This window comes from Canis aureus, chromosome X (assembly GCF_053574225.1).
Source record: "Canis aureus isolate CA01 chromosome X, VMU_Caureus_v.1.0, whole genome shotgun sequence".
NCBI classification, from domain to species: domain Eukaryota; kingdom Metazoa; phylum Chordata; class Mammalia; order Carnivora; family Canidae; genus Canis; species Canis aureus.
The window spans coordinates 93,847-117,237 of record NC_135649.1 but is presented as its reverse complement, the minus strand read 5'-3'; the positions used below and the strand labels follow the sequence as shown (position 1 = coordinate 117,237).

The 23,391-nt window shown below is 39.0% G+C and overlaps 1 protein-coding gene across 3 annotated transcripts in view; it reads left to right on the top strand.

The window, feature by feature from the left end:
* Nucleotides 1–23,391, top strand: part of VAMP7 (vesicle associated membrane protein 7) — a 65,022-nt gene that overhangs the window by 34,939 nt on the left and 6,692 nt on the right. For all 3 annotated transcript variants that reach the window (XM_077889552.1, XM_077889555.1, XM_077889553.1), the window contains one exon: nt 22,459–22,526. In XM_077889552.1, coding sequence (XP_077745678.1) covers nt 22,459–22,526 — 68 coding nt within the window. The remainder of the gene's footprint in view (nt 1–22,458; nt 22,527–23,391) is intronic.

Genomic DNA, 23,391 nt, shown 5'->3' with positions numbered 1-23,391 from the left:
GTTGCTGGGTCGTAGGGTAGCTCTATTTTGAACTTTTTGAGGAACCTACATACTGTTTTCCAGAGTGGCTGTACTAACTTGCATTCCCACCAGCAGTGTAAGAGGGTTCCCTTTTTTCTGCATCCTTGCCAACGTTTGTTGTTTCCTGTCTTGTTAATTTTAGCCATTCTGACTGGTGTGAGGTATCTCATTGTGGTTTTGATTTGTATTTCCCTGATGCTGCGTGACATTGAGCACTTTTTCATGTGTCTGTTGGTCATTTGTAGGTCTTTTTTTTCTGAAATTTCTGTTCATGTCTTCTGCCCATTTCTTGGCTGGACTATCTGTTCTTTGGCTGTTGAGTTTGATAAGTTTTTTATAGATTTTGGATACTAGCTCTTTATCTGATAAGACATTGGCAGAAAATCTTCTCCCATTCTGTCAGTTGTCTTTTAGTCTTGTGGACTATTTCCTTTGCTGTGAAGAAGCTTTTTCTCTTGATGAAGCCACAGTAGTTCAATTCTGCCTTTGTTTCCCTTGCCTTTGGAGACGTGTCTAGCAAGAAGTTGCTTTGGCCGAGGTCACAGAGTTTGCTGCCTGTGTTCTTCTCTAGGATTTTGATGGAATCTTGTCTCACCTTTAGGTCTTTCATCCATTTTTAGTTTATTTTTGTGTTTGGTGTAAAAAAATGATCCAGGTTCATTCTTCTGCCTGTGGCTGTCCAATTATCCCAACACCATTTGTTGAAGAGACTGTCCTTTTTCCATTGGATACTCTTTCCTACATTGTCAAATATTAGTTGACCATACAGTTGAGGATCCATTTCTGGGTCTCTCTTCTGTTCCATTGAACTATGTGTCTGTTTTTGTGTCAGTATCATACTGTCTTTGTGACTATGACTTTGTAATAGCTTGAAGCCCAGAATTGTAAGCTTTTGTTTTCTTTTTCAACATTCCTTTGGCTATTCAGTGTCTTTTCTGGTTCCATACAAATTTTAGAATTATTTGTTCCAGCTCTGTGAAAAATGTTGATGGTATTTTGATAGGGATTGCATTGAATGTATAGATTGCTTTGGGAAACATAGACATTTTCACAATATTTGTTCTTTCAACCCATGAGCATGGAATGTTTTTCCATTTCTTTGTGTCTTCCTTAATTTCTTTCATGAGTTTTTTTATAGTTTTCAGAATAAAGATCCTTTACCTCTTGGTTAAGTTTATTCCTAACTATCTTACAGATTTTGATGCAATTGTAAATGGGATTGGTTCCTTAATTGCTCTTTTTATGTCTCATTGTTAGTGAATAGAAATGCAGCTGATTTATGTGCATTGCTTTTATATCCTGCTACTTTGCTGAATTCCTGTTTGAGTTCTAGCAATCTTGGGGTGGAGTCTTTTGGGTTTTCTATGTATAGTATCATGTTATCTGCAAAGAAGGAGAGTTTGATTTCTTTGCCAATGTGGATGCATTTTATTTCTTTTTGTTGTCTGATTGCTGAGACTAGGACTTCTAGTACTATATTGAACAACAGTGGTGAGAGTGGGCATCCCTGTCGTGTTCCTGACCTTAGGAGAAAAGCTCTCAGTTTTCCCCCATTGAGAATGATATTTGCTGTGGGCTTTTTGTAGATGGCTTTTATGATATTGAGGTATGTTCCTTCTATCTCTAAACTGTGCAGAGTTTTTATCAAGAAAGGATGCTGTGCTTTGTAAAAAGCCTTTTCTGCATCAGTTGAGAGGATCATGTGGTTCTTGTCCTTTTCTTTTATTGTTGTGCTGTATCACTTTGATTTGTGAATGTTGAACCACCGCTGCAGCCCAGGAATAAATCCCACTTGGTCGTCAAGAATAACCCATTTAATGTACTGTTGGGTCCTATTGGCTACCCCCTTTGTGAGCATTTTGACATCCATGTTCATCAGGGATATTGGTCTGTAATTCTCCTTTTTTGTGGGATCTTTGACTGGTTTGGGGATCAGGGTAATGCTGACCTTATAGAATGAGTTTGGAAGTTTTCTTCCATTTCTATTTTTGAAACAGCTTCAGAAGAATAGGTATTAATTCCTCTTTAAATGTTTGGTAGACTTCCACTGAGAGGCCATCCATCCCTGGACTCTTTTTTGTTGGGAGGTTTTTGATGACTGATTCAGTTTCTTTGCTACTTATGGATCTGTTCAGGTTTTCTGTGTCTTCCTGTTTCAGTTATGGTAGTTTATATGCTTCTAGGATGGATCCATTTCTTCCAGATGGCCTAATTTGTTAACATATAGTTGCTTATAATATATTCTTAAAATTGTATTTCTTTGATGTTGGTTGTGATCTTTCCTCTTTCATTCATGATTTTATTAATTTGGGTCCTTCCTTTTTTTGATAAGTCTGTCTAGGGATTTATTGATCTTATTAATTCTTTCAAAGAACCAGCTCCTAGTTTTGTTGATCTGTTCTACTGTTCTTTGGTTACTGTTTCATTGATTTTTGCTCTGATCATTATTCTCATCTCCTCCTTGGTTTAGTCTTTATTTGCTGTTCTTTCTCCAGCTCCTTTAGGTGTATGGTTAGGTTGTCTATTTGAGACTTTTCTTGTTTCTTGAGAAAGGCTTGTATTGCTATATACTTCCCTCTTAGGACTGCATTTGCTGCATCCCAAAGGTTTTGAACAGTTGTGTTTTCATTTTAATTTGTTTCCATGAGTTCTTTAAATTCTTCTGTAATTTCCTGGTTGACCAGGAATTTTTTAGTAGGAATTCTTTAGTAGGATGCTTTTTAGCCTCTAAGTATTTGAGTTCCTCTGTGATGTGGTGTGATGTGGTCTTGATTGAGTTCAAGTTTCAAAGAACTGTGATCTGAAAATATGCAAGGGAGTGATCCTAGTCTTTTGGTACTGGTTGAGACCTGATTTGTGACCCAGTATGTGATTTCTTCTGGAAAATATCCCTTGTGTACTGGAGAATAATGTGTATTCTGCTGCTTTATTATGGAATGCTCTGAATGTATCTGTGAAGTCCATCTGGGCCAGTGTGTTATTCAAAGCCCTGTTGATCTTCTGCTTAGATGATCTGTCCTTTGCTGTGATTTTGGTGTTAAAGTCTTCTACTCTTACTGTATTATTGTCAATGCATTTCTTTAATTTCATTATTAATTGGTGTATATAATTGACTGCTCCTATATTAGGAACATAAATATTTATAATTGTTAGATATTCTTGTTGGATGGACCCTTTAATCATGATGTAGCACCCTCCTCATCTCTTATTACAGTCTTTGGTTTAAGATCTATTTGATATAAGGATTTCTACCCCTGCTTTCTTTTAATGTCCATTAGCATTATAAATGGTTTTTCACCCCCTCACTTTCAATCTGGAGTTGTTTTTCAGTCTAAAATTAGTCTCTTGTAGACAGCATATTGATGGGTTTTGCTTTTTTTATCCAATCTGATATCCTGTGTCTTTTGATTGGAGCATTTAGCCCATTTACATTCAGAATAACTATTGAAAGACATGGATTTAGTGCCATTATATTACCTGTAAAGTCACTATTTCTAGTCTTTTTTTTTGCTCTTTGTTACTTTGGGCTTTCTCTTCTCTCAAAGGATCCCCTTTAATATTTCTTGCAGGGCTGGTTTAGTGATCCCAAATTCTTTTAGTTTCTGTTTGTCCTGGAAGCTCTTTATCTCTCCTTCTATTCTGAATGATAGTCTTGCTGGATAAAGTATTCTGGGCTGCATACTTTTCTCAATTAGCACCCTGAATATATCATGACAATCCTTTCTGGCCTGTAGGTCTCTATGGATAGGTCTGTTGCCAGCCTTATGTTTTGACCTCTGTAGGTTAAGGACCTGTTCTCCTGAGCTGCTTTCAGGGTTTTCTCTTTGTCTCTGAAATTTGCATGGTTCACTTTTACATGTTGAGATGTTTAATTATTTTTATTGATTTTTAGGGACATTCTCTGTGTCTCCTGGACTTGAATGTTTGTTCTTTCCATAGATTAGGGAAGTTCTCAGCTATAATTTGCTCAAATATACCTTCTGCTCCCCGTCTTTTCCTCTGGGACTCCAATTATTCTAATATTGTTTTACTTTATAATATCGCTGACCTCTTGAGTCCTCTCCTTGTGATCCAGTAGTTATCTCTTTTCCTCAATTTCTTTTTCTCCATCATTTTATATGTCACCAATTCTCTCTTCTGCTTCATTTATCCTAGCAGTTAGAGCCTCCATTTAAAAAATTTTTTTATTTATTTTATATTTTTCTATTGGAGTTCAATTTGCCAACATATAGCATATCACCCAGTGCTCATCCCGTCAAGTGCCCCCCTCAGTGCCCATCACCCAGTCACCCCAACCCCCCACCCACCTCCCCTTCCACTACCCCTTGTTCATTTCCCAGAGTTAGGAGTCTCTCATGTTCTGTCACCCTCACTGATATTTCCCACTCATTTTCTCTCCTTTCCCCTTTATTCCCTTTCATTATTTTTTATATTCCCCAAATGAATGAGACCATATAATGTCTGTCCTCCGATTGACTTACTTCACTCAGCATAATTCCCTCCAGTTCCATCCACAGTGAAGCAAATGGTGGGTATTTGTCGTTTCTAATGGCTAATATTCTATTGTATACATACACTACATCTTCTTTATCCATTCATCTTTCGATGGGCAGTGAGAGAGCCTCCAGTTTTTAACTGCATCTCAGTAATACCCTTTTTGGGCAGCCTGGGTGGCTCAGTGGTTTAGCGCCACCTTCAGCTCAGAGCCTGATCCTGGAGACCCGGGATCAAATCCCACATCAGGCTCCCTGCATAGAGCCTGCTTTTCCCTCTGCCTGTGTATCTGCCTCTCTTTCTTTGTGTCTTTTATGAATAAATAAATAAAATCTTTAAGAAAAACACCGTTTTTTATTTTGATCTGATTAGATTTTAGTTCTTTAATTACTCCAGAGAGGGATTCTTTGTGCTTTATATTCTGTGCTTTATTCAAGCCCAGCTAGTATCTTTATAATCATTATTCTGAATTCAAGCTCTGACATTTTAATAATATTCATATTTATTAAGTCTCTGGCAGTTAGTACTGCCTCTTGTTCTTTTTCCTGGAATGAGTTTCTCTGTCTTTTTGTGTTGTTCAAGGAAGAGTAGATGAAGGAAGAACAGAATACAGAAATACCAGTCATGACCCCAGCAAAACACACACTAATCAAATCACAAAATATCAGAAACCAGAAAAGAAAAAAAAAGGAAAAATAGAGAATATAATCAAATAGGTGAACAGAACAGGGTAACATACTAGGTCCTGAGTATATTTTGGTCTGTTTGTTAGAAGAAACTAGACCCCCAAAATTATAAAGAAAGAGAAACTTATATAGACAGAAACAAAATTGAATACAATGAAATGAAGACTATATATACAGTGTATAATATAAATGTAAAAATGAGAATTAGAAAACAGTTAAAAAGTTGCTAAACTTTGAAAAGAAAACAAGAAATTTTAAGCTGAAAGAGTAAAGAATCATGAGAAAAAAAATCTCAAATTCTATATACTATTTTCCCCTAGTGCTGAAGTTTTACAGTACTCTGTGATTGGCAGACTTGGTATTAGCTGGATGTTCCTGCTGGTCTTCTGGAGGAGGGCCCTGTTGTGCTGATCTCGAACTTCTTTGCCTGGGCAGAGTTGCGCCAGCCTTGCCGGAGTGGGGGTTGGGGGTGGCGGTGGTAGTATAAGCTGCTCCGAATTGCTCTCTGTGGCTTTTGTTTCCTGAAGCCTTTCCATACTGCTTTAGAGGATGAAAATAAAAATGCCAGTGTCCCATTTTCCAGCCCCAGAGCTGAAAGGTCCTGGCCTCCATTCTTCGGTGTGCTCTCAGGGAAAAGCAATCATTTTTGTCTCCCTCGTTTCCATCTGTACTCTGTGTTTACTCAGCCTGTGACCAAGCATTTTTATCTCAGGGACTGACCCCTTTTTGAGTCTCCAAACTCTGTAGACTCCTGCAGTTCATTCCCCATGGCTGGAGTGTCCAATCCCTTGCAGATTCCTAAGGTGTGCACCCATGGTACTCCTGGGGAAGGAGAAGAGTCCCCTCATGGTTCTGCTGCTTGCTAGGCCCCTGCTCAGAGAGCAGTCACCCAATCATGCTGCAGTTCATGGTTATGGTAACACTGAGCTGAGAGCCCACTCCTGGGCTCACTGATTGCAGCCAGCTTCCTTGTTTGATGCTTGGGACCTCTGCCACACTCAGGCACCCCCATTCTTTCTGTGACCGCAGGGATCCTGAGACCACATTGTCTCACCTAGGATTCTGCTCAGCCTCGCCACTTGAGCACCTTTCAGGCAGGGATATCCCTCACCAGAGCAGACTTCTAAAAGTAACAATTTTGTGCTCTGCTGTTATATCACTTTCTGGTAGCCAGCTTATGGAGGCTCCTCCCCTACCATGGTTTATCTTCTGATACGTCACTTTGGATTCACTTCTCCACACTTTCTACCTTGCAAAAAAATGGTCACTTTTCTGTTTGTAGAATTGCAGGAATTCTTTTCTTAGATCTGTGATTGAGTTCACAGGTATTCAGAATTTGAGTGTTATCTAGCTGAATTCCAGGAAACAGATGAAACTACGGTCCCCTACTCTGAATCTTCCTCCTCCTCAGCCTACTGTAAAGTCTTTGTCTGATATTTCGATATGAGAAATACTGGCCTCATAGGATGAGTAGAGAAGTGTTCCTTCCACTTCTATTTTGGAAGAGTTTTTGAAAAATGGTGTTAATTCTTCTTGAAATGTTTGGTGGAATTCACCTTTGAAGCTATCTGGGTAAGGGCTTTCCATTGTATAAATCTTAAAATTTTTGGTTCAGAGGTTCCAGTTCAACATGGAGATGTGGGATGATCCTGATCGCATCTTCTCCGTGGAACACACCAAATTACTCCTATTGATGGAGCAGTTGCTCCTGAGGAGGAACTGAGGGCCTGCTGAACAGCGGCTGCACAACAAAAGATAGAAAAGCAAAAGACAACAGCAAGAGAGATGGAGACACAGTAATGAAGGGAACCCCTACCCCTGATGCCGCCCACTGCAGTGGTGAGGGATAGTACTGAGGGACTGGGAGCACAGTCATCTGTCCTTGGGCACAGAAAAAAAAGTCATGGTTTAAAAGAGAAACTGGCTCATGAAAGAGCTACCCCAGCAACTGCACCAAAGAGCAGAATAGTTGCTGGAACTCTCTGGGTTAGAGGGGCTGGTGAAGGACATGGTTTATGCTCCCCCTTCCTCTCGAAAGCACTGACGGGAGCGGGTCTGGACACCAAAGCCGGTTTGCTGCTTTAGCGAGCCCCAGCTCTCCTACCCCACATCATCCCTGAACTCCTGCTGCACAGAAAAACCTAGTTTAAAAGAGTAATTGGCATATGAGAGAGCCAACATTAGAATGCCACCAAATGGTCAGGGAGCTGCTAGAACAGTCTCTGGGTGGGAGAGGCTGACAGACATGGTCTATTCTCCTCACGCCACCTTGAAAGCACAGACCAGTACAGAGTCTTGGCACCAAAATTAGTCTGCTTTGCCTCAGTTAACCCCAGACCTCTTGCCCACACCGGCCCCAGCCATCCCACCAGGGTGACCACAGTACAGCTCCAGCCATTGTGCCAAAGTGACAAGGGTCAAGGCACCGTGTAACACTCCAGGACCCAACTGCTTTGGCTTCAGATGGGTTGCTAGGGAACCTCCAATCTGACGTTTGCTTTGGATCTACCTGCCCCACCAGGGCACCCCTGTGTCGAGCACCCCATAAGATCCCTGTCTGTGACAGCCTCAGCTCCATTCACCTAGTCAAAGTACCCCCTATGTCAAGCACCCCAAGACATCCCATCTTGTGCCCACTTCAGCATCAGCTGTCCCATCAGGCACACTTTGTGGGGGGAGCCCAGGCATCATACCAGTCCACGTCCACTTCAGGCTTAGTCATCCTGCCAGGATGCCCCCCCGTATGGGACATTCTGGGACCCCCCGGCCTATACCCTGCCTTGGCTCCAGCTGCCACTTCAGGACACCTTCTGTGTAGAGAGTCCTGGCATATCCCAGTGTGAATCCACTTCAGCTTCAGCTATCCTGTCAGAGCACCTTCTGTATGGAGGGCCCTGGGACCTCCTGGCCGACCCACAGCCTCAGTTCCAGCCACCTTGCCAGGGCACTGCCATATGGAAAACCCAGAATACCCTGGACAACATCGATGCACTGTGTGAAGAGTCCAGGGACTGTACTGACCTGTACCCACTTCAAGCTTTAGCTTTCCTGCCACGGTGCCCTCTGTGTGGAGAACTCCCAGACCCTCGGGCCATGCCAGCCACAGCTCCAGCCAGCAGAGATCGCCAAGCATACACAGTCTACACGTGGGACAACCAGACACAAGACCCTTCCTTCCATTTCAGGAGAAGTAGCTGTTCTGCCTAAGCCATAGAAACACACATAGAAAGTTAAGCTAAATGGGGAGACAAGGCAACATGCTCCCCAAGAAACAAGATAACACATCAGTAAAATAACGAAATGAAATGGAGACAGGCAATATGCCTGATGAACCATTTAAAGTAATGATGGTAAAGATGCTCACTGGGCTGAAGATAAGAATGGAAGAACTCAGTGAAACCTTCAACAAGGAGATTTGTAAAGTACTAGGAAGGACCGATCAGAGTCGAAGAATTCAATAACAGCAATTTAGAAAATACCCTAGGGGAATCTGCAGTAGACTAGTGGGTGCAGAAGGACATAGCAATGGTCTGGAAGACAAGGTAATGGAAAGCAAGCAAAAAGAGAAAAGAATAATTTGAAAACGTGAGGCTAGGTTAAGGAATCTCTCGGACAACGTCAAGCAAACACATGTTCATGTTCTAGGGATCCCAGAGGAAGAAAAGGAGAGAGAAAAGGGACAGAAAAGTTACCTGAAGAAATAATAGTTGAAAACTTCAGTAACCTAAGGAAGGAAACAGACATACAGTTCCAAGAAACACAGGTTATTCCAAAGAAGATGAACTCAGGGAAGTCCATACCATGACCCATGATCATTAAAATGTCGAAGATTAAAGTTAAAGAGAGGATTTTAAAGCGACAAGAGAGGCGGAAATGTTTACCTATAAGGGAAACCCTACAAGGCTATCAGCTGATTTTTCAGGAGAGACTTTGCAGGCCAGAAGGGAGTGGAGTGATATATTCAGAGTGATATATTCAAAGTGATGAAAGAAACAAAAATCCCACAACCGTGAATACTCTCATCTGTAAAGGTCATAATTCAGAATTGTTGAGAGAGAAAGAATTTCTCAAATAAAAGTTAAATGAGTCTATCACCACCAAAGCAGCCTTACAAGAAATGTTAAAGGGACTTCTTTAAGTGAAAAAGAAAAGGCCATAATTAGACAAAAGGAAATTATGAATAAAAATGTAAAATATGACAGCATATACATAACATGTATAGGAGAGAATAAAAAAAATTTTTTTAGAATATGTTTGAAGTTAAAAGACTGTCAACTTAATATAGACTGCTGTATACTTAGGATGTTACATATGAACCTCATGGTAACCGCAAAGTCAAAACCTGTATGAGATTCACAAAAAATAGGAAGCCAAACATAACCGTACAGAAACTCATCAATCACAAAGAAAGAGAGCAAGAAGAAGAAAGGAATAGAGAAGAACTAGAAAAAGAACCAGAAAGCAACAAAATGGCAATAAGTATATACTTATGGGTAATTCGATTGTAAATGGCCCAATCAAAAGACATAGGGAGGCAGAATGGATTAAAAAATCCCTCAGAACCCATCTCTATGCTGCCTACCAGAGACTCCCCTCAGACCTAAAGACACATACAGTCTGAAAAGATGAGAGAACATTTACCATGGAAATGGCAGTAAATAAAGAAGGCCTGAGTAGTAATACTTATATCGGATGACATACATAGGCTTTCATACAAAGTTTGGCAGAACAAACTCCACAGCTAAAGCAGAGAAGAGGCCACACTGAAGAGGGTAGGAAGGATGGAGATGTGGTGGGGAGTGTAAGGAAGCACAGCCATCTGTGGAATGTGGGGGAGGGAGCCAAGGCGTGAACTGGACAGAGAATTAGACTATCACACTAGGAAGCCCATGTGGGGAAGATGAATCCACATAACATGTGTCTTTGAAAACCAGAAGGGGAAAATCTCATGAGTTCTCACAACCAGTGGAACTTAAAGCCTGGAATTTTAAAAATCAGGGGGCTCATTTCTGGAAGAGCCTGGATGATAAGAGGAAAGTGAGTACCCTCCCACTCCTACTACGTTAAAGAGACAGCACAGTGAACAGCCTGTGGAGATATAGCATAGCAACAGCAGCTTGGAAAATGCCTGGGGGCATTGTTGGGTTTCCCCCTCTATTATTAAATAGTGTCCTTTGTCTCATTACAGTCTTTGTTTGGAAGTCTAGTGTTTCTGATGTGAGTATTACTACCCTGGCTTTTTTAAGGCACCATTTGCATAATAATGTTCTTCAGGGATACACCCTGAAATGAGTAAACTAGTCTCCTGATAAAGAGAGAATTTTAAAAGCAGCAGGAAAGGGGCATCTGGGTAGTTCAGTGATTGAGTGTTGGCCTTTAGCTCAGGTCGTGATCACGGGGTCCTGGGATGGAGTCCTGCATCAGGTTCCCAACAGGAGCCTGCTTCTCCCTCTGCCTATGTCTCTGCCTCTCTCTCTGTGTCTCGCATGAATAAATAAATGAAATCTTAAAAAAAGACAGCAGGAGAACAGAAGGTAGCTACACACAAGGGAAACCCCATAAGGCTATCATCTGAGTTTTCAGCTGAAACTTTGCAGTCCAGACAGGAGTGGCATGATATATTCAAAGTGCCAAAAAGAAAAATTCTGCAGCCAAGAATACTCTATTTAGCAAGGCTATCATTCAGAATAGGAGAGACAGTTTACCTGAAACAAAAGCAGAGGGAGTTCATGACCACTAACCAGCCCTGTAAGAAATATTAAACAGAACTCTTAGTGGAAAGGAATGACCATAATTAATAGTAGGAAAAGTAGGAAACACAAAAGCAGTAAAAACAAGTATATCTGCAAAAGTGAGTGAAGGAATTCAGTAGATGGAAGGGTATAAAAATATGACACTATATACATAAACCATGGGGGAGGGAAGAGGAGTGGAGAATGGATTCACACTTAAATGACCATCAACTTCATATAGACTGCCATAGGCAGAAGATATTATATACAAATCTAATGGCAACCACAAATCAAAGACCATTAATAGATATGCAAATAATAAAGAGGATTGCAAATACATCACTAAGGAAAGCCAGCAAACTGTGAAAGACACAAGAGAAGAGAGGATCAGGGAACTACAAAAACAACCACAAAACAAGTATCCAAAATGGCTACAAATACATATCTATATCAATGATTACTTTTTTTTTTTTAATTTTTATTTATTTATTTATTTATGATAGGCACATAGTGAGAGGGAGAGAGAAGCAGAGACACAGGCAGAGGGAGAAGCAGGCTCCATGCACCGGGAGCCCGACGTGGGATTCGATCCCGGGTCTCCAGGATCGCGCCCTGGGCCAAAGGCAGGCGCTAAACCGCTGCGCCACCCAGGGATCCCTCAATGATTACTTTTAATGTAAATGGAGTAAGCATTCCAATCAAAAGATATAGGGAGACAGTGAATATTAAAAAAAGAACCATCTGTATGCTGCCTATAAGAGACTCATATCAGACCTAAAGACACCTGCAGATTGAAAGGAATGGGATGGAGAAACATTATTATGCAAATGGATGCCTAAAGAAAGCCAGGGTAATAATACTCATATCAGAAACACTAGACTTCCAAATGAAGACGAATGAGACAAAGGACACTATTTAATAATAGAGGGGAAAACCCAACAAGAAGATATAACAATTATCAACATTTATGTACCCAACATGGAAACACCCAAATATATAAAACAGTCGATAACAAACATAAAGAAAGTAATTGGTAGTAATACAATAATAGTAGGGGACCTTAACACCCAACTTAAGTCAATAAACAGATCATCCAGTCAGAAAATCAACAAGGAAACAGTGGCTTTGAAAGACACAGTAGAACAATGGATTAAAGAGATATGCTTAGAACATTCCATCCTAGGGACACCTGGGTGGCTCAGTGGTTGAGCATCTGCCTTTGGCTCAGGGTGTGATTCTGGAGTCCCAGGATCAAGTCCCACATCGAGTTACTTGTGGAGAGCCTGCTTCTCCCTCTGCCTGTGTCTCTGCCTCTCTCTGTGTGTGTCTCATGAATGAATGAATAAATAAAACCTTTTAAAAAAAAGAACATTCCATCCTAAAACAGCAGAATACACGTTCTTCTCAAATGGACAGGGAATGTTCTCCAGAATAGATCATATATTACGCCACAAAACAAGTCTCAACAAATTAAAAAAGATCAAAGTCATAACCTTGTATCTTTTTTGACCACAAAGCTATGGAAGTAGAAATTGACCACAAGAAAAAAATCTGGAAAGACCACAACAAATACATGGAGGTTAAATGACATACTACTAAATAATAAATTAATCAACCAAGAAATCAAAGAAGAAATCAGAAATTACATGGAGAGAATTGTAAATGAAAATAAAATGGTCCAAAAATCTTTGGGATGCAGTAAAAGCAGTTCTAAGAGGGAAGTTTATAGCAACACAGGCCTACCTCAAGAAACAAGAAAAATCTCAAGTAAACAAATCTGACCTTACACCTAAATATTGAAAGAGCAAATAAAACCCAATACTTGCAGAAGAAAGGAAATAATAAGTATTAGAGCAGAAATAAATGAAGTGGAAAGTTAAAAAAAATCAAAGAAACAAGCAGTTTCTTGGAAGATTTTAACAAAATTCATAAACCTAGTCAGACAAGAGAAAGAGCGAAAGAGAGTGAGAGAGAGCAAATAATCAGAAATGAAGGAGGAGAAATAACAATTGACACCACAGAAATACAAATAATTGTAAGAGAATATCATGAAAAAGTATATGAAAACAAACTGGCCAATCTGGAAGAAATGGACAAATTCCTAGAAACATAATCTACCAAAACTGAAGCAGAAAGAAATAGAACATTTTAACAAACCAATTACCAGCAATGGAGTTGAATCAGTAACAAGAAGAACCCCCAACAGATCAAAGTCCAGGACCAGACAGCTTCACAGGGGAATTCTATGAAGCATTTTTTGAAGAAGAGTTAATACCTATTCTTTTCAAACTTTGCCAAAACATAAAACAGGAAGGAGAGGTTCCAAATTCATTCTGTGAGGCCAGAATTACCCTGATACCCAAACCAGATAAACAGATAAAGACAGCACAAAAAAAGAGAACCACAAGCCAATATCTCTCATGAACATAGATGAAAATGTCCTCAACAAAATACTAGCAAACCAAATCCAGTAATACATTTGAAAAACCGCATCCACCTCACACAAGTGGGATTTATTCCTGGGCTGCAAGGGTGGTTCAGTATATGAAAATCAATTCATGTGCTACCTCATATCAAGAGGAGAAAAGATAAAAACCATATCATTTCAAAGTATGCAGAAAAAACATTTGAAAAATAACATCCATTTATGATTAAAACCCTCAACAAAGTAGTTTTAAAGGGAACATACCTCGACATTATAAAGCCCTTATGTGAAAAACCCACAGGTAACATCCTCAATGGGAAGAAACCTCTAAAGCTTTACCCCTAAGGTAAGGAATAAGACAGGGATGTCCACTTTCACCACTTTTATTCAACATGACTGGAAGTCCTAACCACAGCATTCACATAACAAAAGTAAATAAAAGGCATCCAGTTCAGCAAGGAAGAAGCCAAACTTTCAGTCTTTGCAGATGGCATAATACTATATGTAGAAAACCCTAAAGACTCCACCAAAAAGCTAGTAGAACTATAAGTGAATTCAGTGAAGTCACAGGATACAAAATTGATGTATAGAAATTTGTTGCCTTTCTATACATTGATATTGAAGCAGCAGAAAGAGAACTTAAGAAAACAATCCCTTTAACAGTTGCATCAAACATAATAAAAAAAAACATAATAAAATCTCTAGGAATAAACTGAGCCAAAGAGATGAAAGACCTGTACTCTGAAAACTATAAAACACTGATGAAAGAAATTGAAGATGAGGCAAAGAAATGGAAAGACATTCCATGCTTATGGATTGGAAGAACAAACATTGTTAAAATGTCTGTACTATCCAAAACAATCTACAGATTTAATGCAATCCCTATCAAAATATCAATAGCACTTTTCACAGGAGTAGAACGAACAGTCCACAATTTGAATGGAACCACAAAAAACCTGGAATAGCCAGTGTAATCTTGAAAAATAAAAACAAACCTGGAAGTATCTGAATTCCAGACTTCAAGTTATATCATAGAGCTGTAGTGATCAAAGCAGTATGGTACTGGCACAAAAATTGGCACATAGATCAATGGAACAGAACAGAGAGCCCAGAAATAAACCCACAATTATATGATCAGTTAATCTTTGACCAAGGAAGCAAGAATATGCAATGGGGAAAAAGTCTCTCTGAGAAGTGGAAGGAAAACTGGACCTCTTCCTTACACCATACACAAAAAAGTAAACTCAAGATGGATTAATGACCTAAATGTGAAACCTGAAACTATAAATATCCTAGAGGAGAACACAGGCATTATGTTCTGACATTGATCGTAGCAACATCCTTCTTGATAAGTCTCCTGAGGCAAGGGAATCCAAAGCAAAAATAAACTATTGAGACTTCATCAAAATAAAAAGCTTCCACACAGAAAAGGAAACAATAAAATTAGAAGACAACCTACTGAAAGGAAGAATATATTTGCAAATGACATACCTGTTAAAAGCTTTGTTCCAAAATATATAAAGAACTTCTACAACTCAACATCAAAGCCACCAACTATTCCAGTTAAAAAATGGGCAGAAGACATGAACAGATGTTTCTAAAGATATCCAGATGACCAAAAGACATCTAAAATGATCTCAACATCACTCATCATTAAGGAAATGTCGATCAAAACTACAATGAGATATCACCTAACACAAGTCAGAATGGCTAAAATAAAAAACACAATGTGTTGGTGGGGATGTGGAGAAAGGGGAACCCTTTTACACTGTTGGTGGGAATGCAAGCTGATGCAGCCACTGTAGAAAACAGTGTGGAGGTTCCTCAAAAAGTTAAAAATAGAACTACCTTACTATTCTTAATTACACTATTGTGTATTTACCCAGAGAATTCAAAGCACCAATTTAAAGGAATATATGCATGCCTATGTCTGTAGCAGCATTATTTACAATAGCCAAACTATGAAAGAAGCCCGATTGTCCATCAATAGATAAATGGATAAAGATATCATACACAGACACACAGGAATATTATTAAGCCATAAAAAATAATGAAAAATTGCCATTTGCAATAGCGTGATTGATTTAGAGTATAGTGCTAAACAAAATATGCCAGAGAATGACAAATACCATATGATTTCACTCATAATGTGGGATTAATAAAACGAACAAAGGTAAAAAAGGATACAAACCAAAAGACATACTCTTAATAGTGAACAGATGATTACTAGTGGGAAGGTGGATGGTGGGGTGTGAAACAGGTAAAGGGGGTTAAGAGTACACTTATCTTGATGAGCACTGAGTAATATATGGAACTGTTGAATCATTGTATTATACACCTGAAACTAACATAACACTGTATGTTATCTACACTGGAATTACATTTTTTTGATTTAATAAATTTAAAAATGACCCAAATAAAATCAGAATAAAAGAGAATAACCAACACCACAGTAATAAAAAGGTTATAGTAAAGTACTAAAAAATTATATGCCAAGAAAAATGGACAACCTAGAAGAAATGGGTAAATTTCTAGAAATATTCTAAAATTCCAAAACCAAATTAGGAAGAAATAGGAAATCTGAACAAACCAATTGCTAGTAACAAAATTGAATCAGTAATCAGAAATCTACCAAAAATTAAAAATTCAGGACCAGATGGTCACATGGGAATTCTACCAAACATTTAAAGAATAGTTAATACCCATTCTCCTCAAACTATTTTAAAAAATAGAAGAGGAAGGAAATCTTCCAAATACATTCTACAAGGCCAACATTATCCCGATACCAAACCACACAAAGACATCACAAAGAAAGGGAAACAGACCAATATCGCTGATGAACATAGATTCAGAAATCCTCAACAAAATATTAGTGAACCACATCCAACAGTACATTTAAAAGATCACTACCATGATCCAATGGGATGGATTCTGGGGATGCATGGATGGTAACATATATGTAAATCCATCAACACGATACACCACATCAGTAAAACAAAGATGTGGTCTATGTATGCAATGGAATATTACTCAGCCATTAGAAATGACAAATACCCACCATTTGCTTTGACATGGATGGACCTGGAGGGTATTATGCTGAGAGAAATAAGTCAATCGGAAAAGGACAAACATTATATGGTCTCATTCATTTGGGGAATATAAAAATTAGTGAAAGGGAATAAAGGGAAAGGAGAGAAAATGAGTGAAAATACCAATGAGGGTGACAAACCATGAGAGACAGCTAACTCTGGGAAATGAACAAGGGGGAGTGGAAGGGGAGGTGGGTGGAGGGTGGGGGTGACTGAGTGATGGGTACTAAGGGGGGCACTTGATGGGATGAGCACTGGGTGTTATGCTATATGTTGGCAAATTGAACTCCAATAAAAAATTTTTAAAAAGAATAAAAATCATATCATTTCAATAGATACAGAAAAGGTATTTGACAAAATTGAATATGCATTCAAACTCTCAACAAAGTGATTTTATAGGGAGCATACCTCAACATAATAATGCCATACATGACAAACCCACAGCTAACATACTCACTGGCGAAAATCGCAGCACTTTTCCTTTAAGATCAGGAAAAAGACAAGAATGTGCACTCGCACCACCTTTTAAAAAAAGGTTTATTTATTTTAGAGAGTCCAAGAGAGGTGGGGCAGAGGCAGAGGGAGAATTTCAAGCAGACTCTGTGCTGAGCACAAAACCCAGTGGAGAGCTTGATCTCACAACCCTGAGATCATGACCTAAGCCAGAACCGAAAATTGGATGCTTAACCGACTGCACCACCCTGGTGTCCCCACTCTCACCACTTTTATTCAACAGAGTACTGCAATCAGACAACCAAAATACAAGGTATCCATATTGGTGAGGTTGTAGTTAAGCTGTTTCTATTTGCAGATGACATGATATTATATGGAGAAAACCCTAACGACTCCACCAAAATGTACTAGAAGTAATAAATTCAGTAAAATTGCAGGATACAAAATTTATACTAAAACGTCAGTAGTGTGTCTATATGCTTATAACTAAAGTAGCAGAAAAAAATTAGGAAAACAATTCCACTTGCAATTGTACCAAAAAACAAACGAATAAACAAACCTAGGAATAAACTTGCCCAAGTAGGTGAAAGACTTGTACTCTAAAACTATAAAACATTCATGAAAGAAATTTTAGACAACACAAGGAAACAGAAAGATATTACTCCAAGCTCATGGATTGGAAGAATCAACATTGTTAAAATGTCCATACTACTCAAAGCAATCTACAATTCAATATAATCCCAATCAAAATACCAATAGTATTTTTCACAGAATTAGAACAAGTGATACTAAAATTTGTATGGAACCACAAAAGACTCCAAATAAGCCATAGCAATCATAAGAGGTACAAAGGTGGTAGTATCACAATCCCAGATTTCAAAACATAATACAAAGCCGTAGTAATCAAAACAGCATGGTACTTGCACAAAAATAGACACACAGCCCAATGGAACAAAATAGAGAGCTCAGAAATAAACCCACACTTATGTCATCAATTAATATATGACAAAGGAGGCAAGAACACACAATGAGGAAAAGATGGTGTCTTCCAGAAATGGTGTTGGGAAAACTGGACCACTTTTTTTTTAACCATACATAAAAGTAAACTCAAAAAGGAGTAAGGAACTAAATGTGAGACCTGAAACCATAAAAATCCTGGAAGAGAACCCTGGCAGTAATTTCTTTGACATTGGCCTTAGCAGCATTTTTCTAGAGGTGTCTCCTGAGGCAAGGGAAACGAAAGCGAAAACTATTGGGACTACATCAAAATAAAAAGCTTCTGCACAGTAAAGGAAAACCATCAACAAAACTCAAAGGCAACCTACAGAATGGGAGGAGATTTTTGCAGATGATATCTGATAAGGGATTAATTTCTATAATATTCAAAGAATTTATACAACTCAACATCAAGAAAACAATCTGATTAAAAAATGGGCAGAAGGGGCAGCCCAGGTGGCTCAGCGGTTTTGCGCCACCTTCAGTCCAGGGTGTGATTCCAGAGACCCGGGATCCAGTCCCGCGTCGGGCTCCCAGCATGGAGCCTGCTTTTCCCTCTGCCTGGGTCTCTGCCTCTCTCTCTCTCTCTGTGTCTCTATGAGTAGATATATAAAATATTTTAAAAAGGGTAGAAGACATGAACAGACACTTTTCCAAAGGAGACATACACGTGGCCAACAGACCCATGAAAAGATGCTTAACATCCCTCATCATCAGGGAAAGGCAAATAAAAACTACAATGAGTTATCACCTTACACTGGTGAGAATGGCTAGTATCAAAAATAAAGAAATAACAAAATAACAAGCATCTGTGAGGATGTGGAGAAAAACCCTCACGCAGCATTCGTTGGTATAGATGGGACAGCCACTGTCCAAACAGTATGGAGGTTCCTCAGAAAATTAAAAATCGAAATACCATATGATGCAATAATTCCACTACAGGGTATTTACCCCCCAAAAAATGAAAACACTAATTGGAAAGGATATATGCATACTTATGTTTATTGCAGCATTACTTACAACAGCCAAGATGTGGAAGCAGCCCAAGTGTCCATTGATGAGTGGATAAAGGGGATGCAGTATGTACATGTAATGGAATATTATGCAGCTATAAAAATGGCATCTTGCCATTTACGACAACATGGATGGACCTAGAGAGTATTAGGCTAAGTGAAATAAATCAATTAGAGAAAGACAAATACCATGTGTTTCTCTCATGTGTAGAATCTGAACAACAAAGGAACATACACACACACAAAAGCAAAGGGGCACCTGGGTGGCTCTGTTGATTAAGTAAGTATCTATCTTCAGCTTAGGTCATGGTCTCAGGGTCCTGGAATTGAGCCCCGCATGGGGAATCCCTGCTCAGCAGGATGTCTGCTTCTCCCTCTCCCTCTCTCCATCCCTCCACTCGTTCTCTCTCTGTTTCTTTCAAATAAATAGATAATTTTTTTCAAAAAAGCAGAAATAGACCCATAAATACACAGAACAAATGGATGGTTACCAGAGGGGAGGGTGGTGGTGGGGTGGCCAAAATGAGTGAAGGGTAGTGGGAGATACCGGGTTTCAGTTATGGGAATTAGTAAGTCAGAAGGGTGAAAGGTGGAGCACAGGGAATATAGTTGAGGAGAGCATGTACGGAGGCAGAGGGTAGTTACCCTTGTGCTAAGCATAGCATAACATACAGAGAAACTGAATCACTGTGTTGTGCCCCCAAATGAATGTAACAATTGTGCATCAACTATAGTCAAATTTTTTAAAAAATTGTAATCATTCAATTTGTTGTAACTATTCAGATTTCCTATTTCATCTAAAATTTGTTTTGCTGGTTTATGTCTTTCTAGGAATTTATCCATTTCATCTAAGTTGCCTAATACATTGACATACTCTTGCTTATTGTATTCTTTTAGGATCCCTTTCGTTTTTGTGAAATTGATAGTGATTATTCCAGTAATTCGAGTTGTCTGTCTTTTTTTCTTGCTCAGTTTATGCAAGGTTTTGTCAATTTTGTTGATCTTTTCCAAAAACCTATTTCTTGTTTCATTGATTTTTCTCTAGTGTTTTTCTGTTCTGTCTTTAAATTTTTGTTTTTTTATTTCCTTTAGCTTAGGATTTAGTATGTTAATTAAGGTAGACAGTTATTAGTATGAGATCTTTTCTTTCTCAATCTGCTCCAGCTATTATAAAAAAATTACTGTAGTCTGGATGGTTTAAATAAATTCATTTTCTCAATGATTCTGGAGTGTTGAAGTCCAAGATCAAGGTGCCTGCCTAGTCAGATTCTGATGAGAACTCTCTTCCCGGATTGCAGATGGCCCCTCTCACTGTGTCCTCACATGGCAGAAAGTAAGACAGACAGTAAGCTCTCTGGTGACTTTTATTACAAGTACACTAATTCCACCATAAGCCCTCAGGGCCTCATCTAGACCTACTGATATCCTAAAGTCCCTTATCTCCAAATACCATCCAGTTAGAGGTTAGGGCTTCAATATATTAATTTCAGGGGAATACAATTATAGACTGAATTGTGCGTTATCTTCCCTTTAACATAGGTGTTTACTGCTATGAATTTCCTTTTATGCACTGCTTTTGCTTCATCTCCTAAATTTTCCTTCTTAGTGATTTCTAATATCATTCCATTGGTAACTCCAATAGCTTGAGTGCTCCCCCTCCCCGCCGCAGAGTAAGTTTCCAACCTCTGCTCTTTTTCCTGTATATTTATCCGTTTCCTGGTTTTTTTTTCCATATCTTATAATTTTTGTTGAAAACTAGGTGTTTTAGTTAATGTATTATAGCAACTCTGGGTACTGATTCTTATCCTGTGAGGTTGGTTGTTTGGTTATTTGCTTAATGACTGGGCCGGACTTTGTCTTTGAACTTTAGTTTTCCCACAGTGTGCAGTCTCTAATGTCGTTTCCCAGAGGGACTATCCTTGAGCGTGTACAGTCACACTGGAGTGACACAACTTCCCTGAGTGTCTCTCTTCCTGATCTCCCTGTTTAGCTTCTAGCTTGTCTCTGTTGCTGTTACACCCAGATGTTAGCCTCCACTAATTGCAGGCTAACTGCTGTATTTTTTGGTAACAGTTCCCCAGACATAAATTGACCCAGGGAAATCTAATCCAAATTCTAAAAGAGCTTGTGCCCTATGTGTAGAGCTAGGTGAAGGAAAGGAACCCAGGACCTATCAGGCATGCCTTGTGGGAATAGAACTTCTGTGCATCATGGATCTAGGCCTGGGGTAAGATGGGAGGAGAAATGTTAATGACTTTTCCCAGCTGCAGAGAAAGCATAGCCTTTGATGGAGACCTGGAGGGAAATAGCCTCCAGACTTTACTTGCCAGAAGTAGAGCTTCTGGCTCAGCTGTGGGGTGGAGCGTGTTATGGCTTAAGTGCCATAGACTGACTTACTAAAAATTAGATAAGGGGCACCTGGGTGGCTCAGGGTGTGATCCCGGGGTCCTGGGATCGAGTCCCACTTCGGGCTTCCTGCAGGGAGCCTGCTTCTCCTTCTGCCTGTGTCTCTGCCTCTCTCTGTGTCTCCCAGAAATAAATACATAAAATCTTTAAAAAATAAATATTACATAACTGTTTTGTATAGGTTTCTCCATTTGCTGTATGCCTTTAGGACATTCATAGTTTTCAGAGATTTTAAGTGGTGGTAAGTGTTGTTTGTTTTCATGATTTTTCAAGTTATAGTTGTTTTGTTGGAGAGAGAGTCTGTAGAATTTTTCATACTATAACTCTGGAAGTATCCAACTCTCACTCATTTTGAGAGCTCGTTTTTTAGACTCTCATATTGTATCCTTAATTTAGAGTTTGCAAACTGTAAACCTTGGATCAAATCTGCATAAAGTTCCATTGGAATACTGTCACACCCATTTATTTACATATTGTCTATATCTGACAGAGTTGAGTAATTATGGCAAGACCATTTGAGTCAGAAAGCCTAAAATAGGGCCGCCTGGGTGGCTCAGCGGTTGGTCGTCTGCCTCCTTCCCAGGGTGTGATCCTGATGTCCCACATCGAGTTCCCCACAGGGATCCTGCTTCTCCCTCTGTCTGTGTCTCTGCCTCTCTCTCTGTATCTCTCATGAATAAATAAATAAAATCTTAAAAAAAAGAAAGCCTAAAATATTAGGACTGTGGCCTTTTACAGAAAAAAACCTGCCAACCCTTACTTTTTTTTTTTTTTAAATTTTTATTTATTTATGATAGTCACACAGAGAGAGAGAGAGAGAGGCAGAGACACAGGCAGAGGGAGAAGCAGGCTCCATGCACCGGGAGCCCGACGTGGGATTTGATCCCGGGTCTCCAGGATCGCGCCCTGGGCCAAAGGCAGGCGCTAAACCGCTGCGCCACCCGGGGATCCCCCAACCCTTACTTTATAGTTGATCAGCTTTACTAAATAAAGTCTTTTATTACTTAAAGATAAAAGTGCTTCTCTAATATATATGAGTTTTCAAGAATACCAGGTATAATTAAAACTAGATTTTGCTTAAAGACAAAAATTGCCTATTTGTAATATAAACATAATATTTTCTGGTTTCTCCAACATTTTCAGATCTGGTAGCTCAGCGAGGAGAAAGATTGGAATTATTGATAGATAAAACAGAAAATCTTGTGGATTCGGTAAGTATGAGATATGGTAATATTGTTCAGCATCTAAAGTAGACAAACTGATGACTAACATAATAGGGAAATATGTTAAATATAATTATTTACAGGGTTTTTTCTTTCTGACTCTATTACGTGATTATGTTGTGATGTTGAGGATAACAATGAGGCATAGAATGAAAGCCACAACCCTTAGTAACCATTAAGGAAATTTTGATTTGTGAAACATACTCAGTGTACTGAAACAAATTTTTAAAGCTTTAGATTGATGCCTTTATAGTTTAGCTCAGCTGCATATAACATTCTGTTGCTATTCGTTGTGTGAAACATGAAACAAATAAATATGCAGGCCAGTTGTGATCCAGTGTGAATCCTGAAAACTGGACAATTCAGTCACTTTCTTGCTTACCGTGACAGCTTGAGCCTTCACTGTATCAAGCAAGAGTCAAATTGGGAAAGACCAACGAGCCTTAAAAGTTTCAGTGTGTCTCTGTTACCTACTTATGCTACAATGATGTGTGTCTTTGCATTTTCCGTCTGGATAGTGGATGAAGGTTTTCAGGAAAGATGATAGATGGACGGCAGAGATCAGTTAAATTTTTTAGGTCTACACAATTACAATTTATTTTATTTTATTTTATTTTATTTTATTTTATTTTATTTTATTTTATTTTATTATTTTATTTTATTTTATTATTTTATTTTATTTTATTTTATTTTATTTATTTATTTATTCATGGGAGACACACACACACAGAGAGAGACACAGGCAGAGACACAGGCAGAGGGAGAAGCAGGCTCCATGCAGGTAGCCTGATATGGGACTTGATCCTGGATCTCCAGGATCCAACCCTGGGCTGAAGGCAGGGCTAAACCGCTG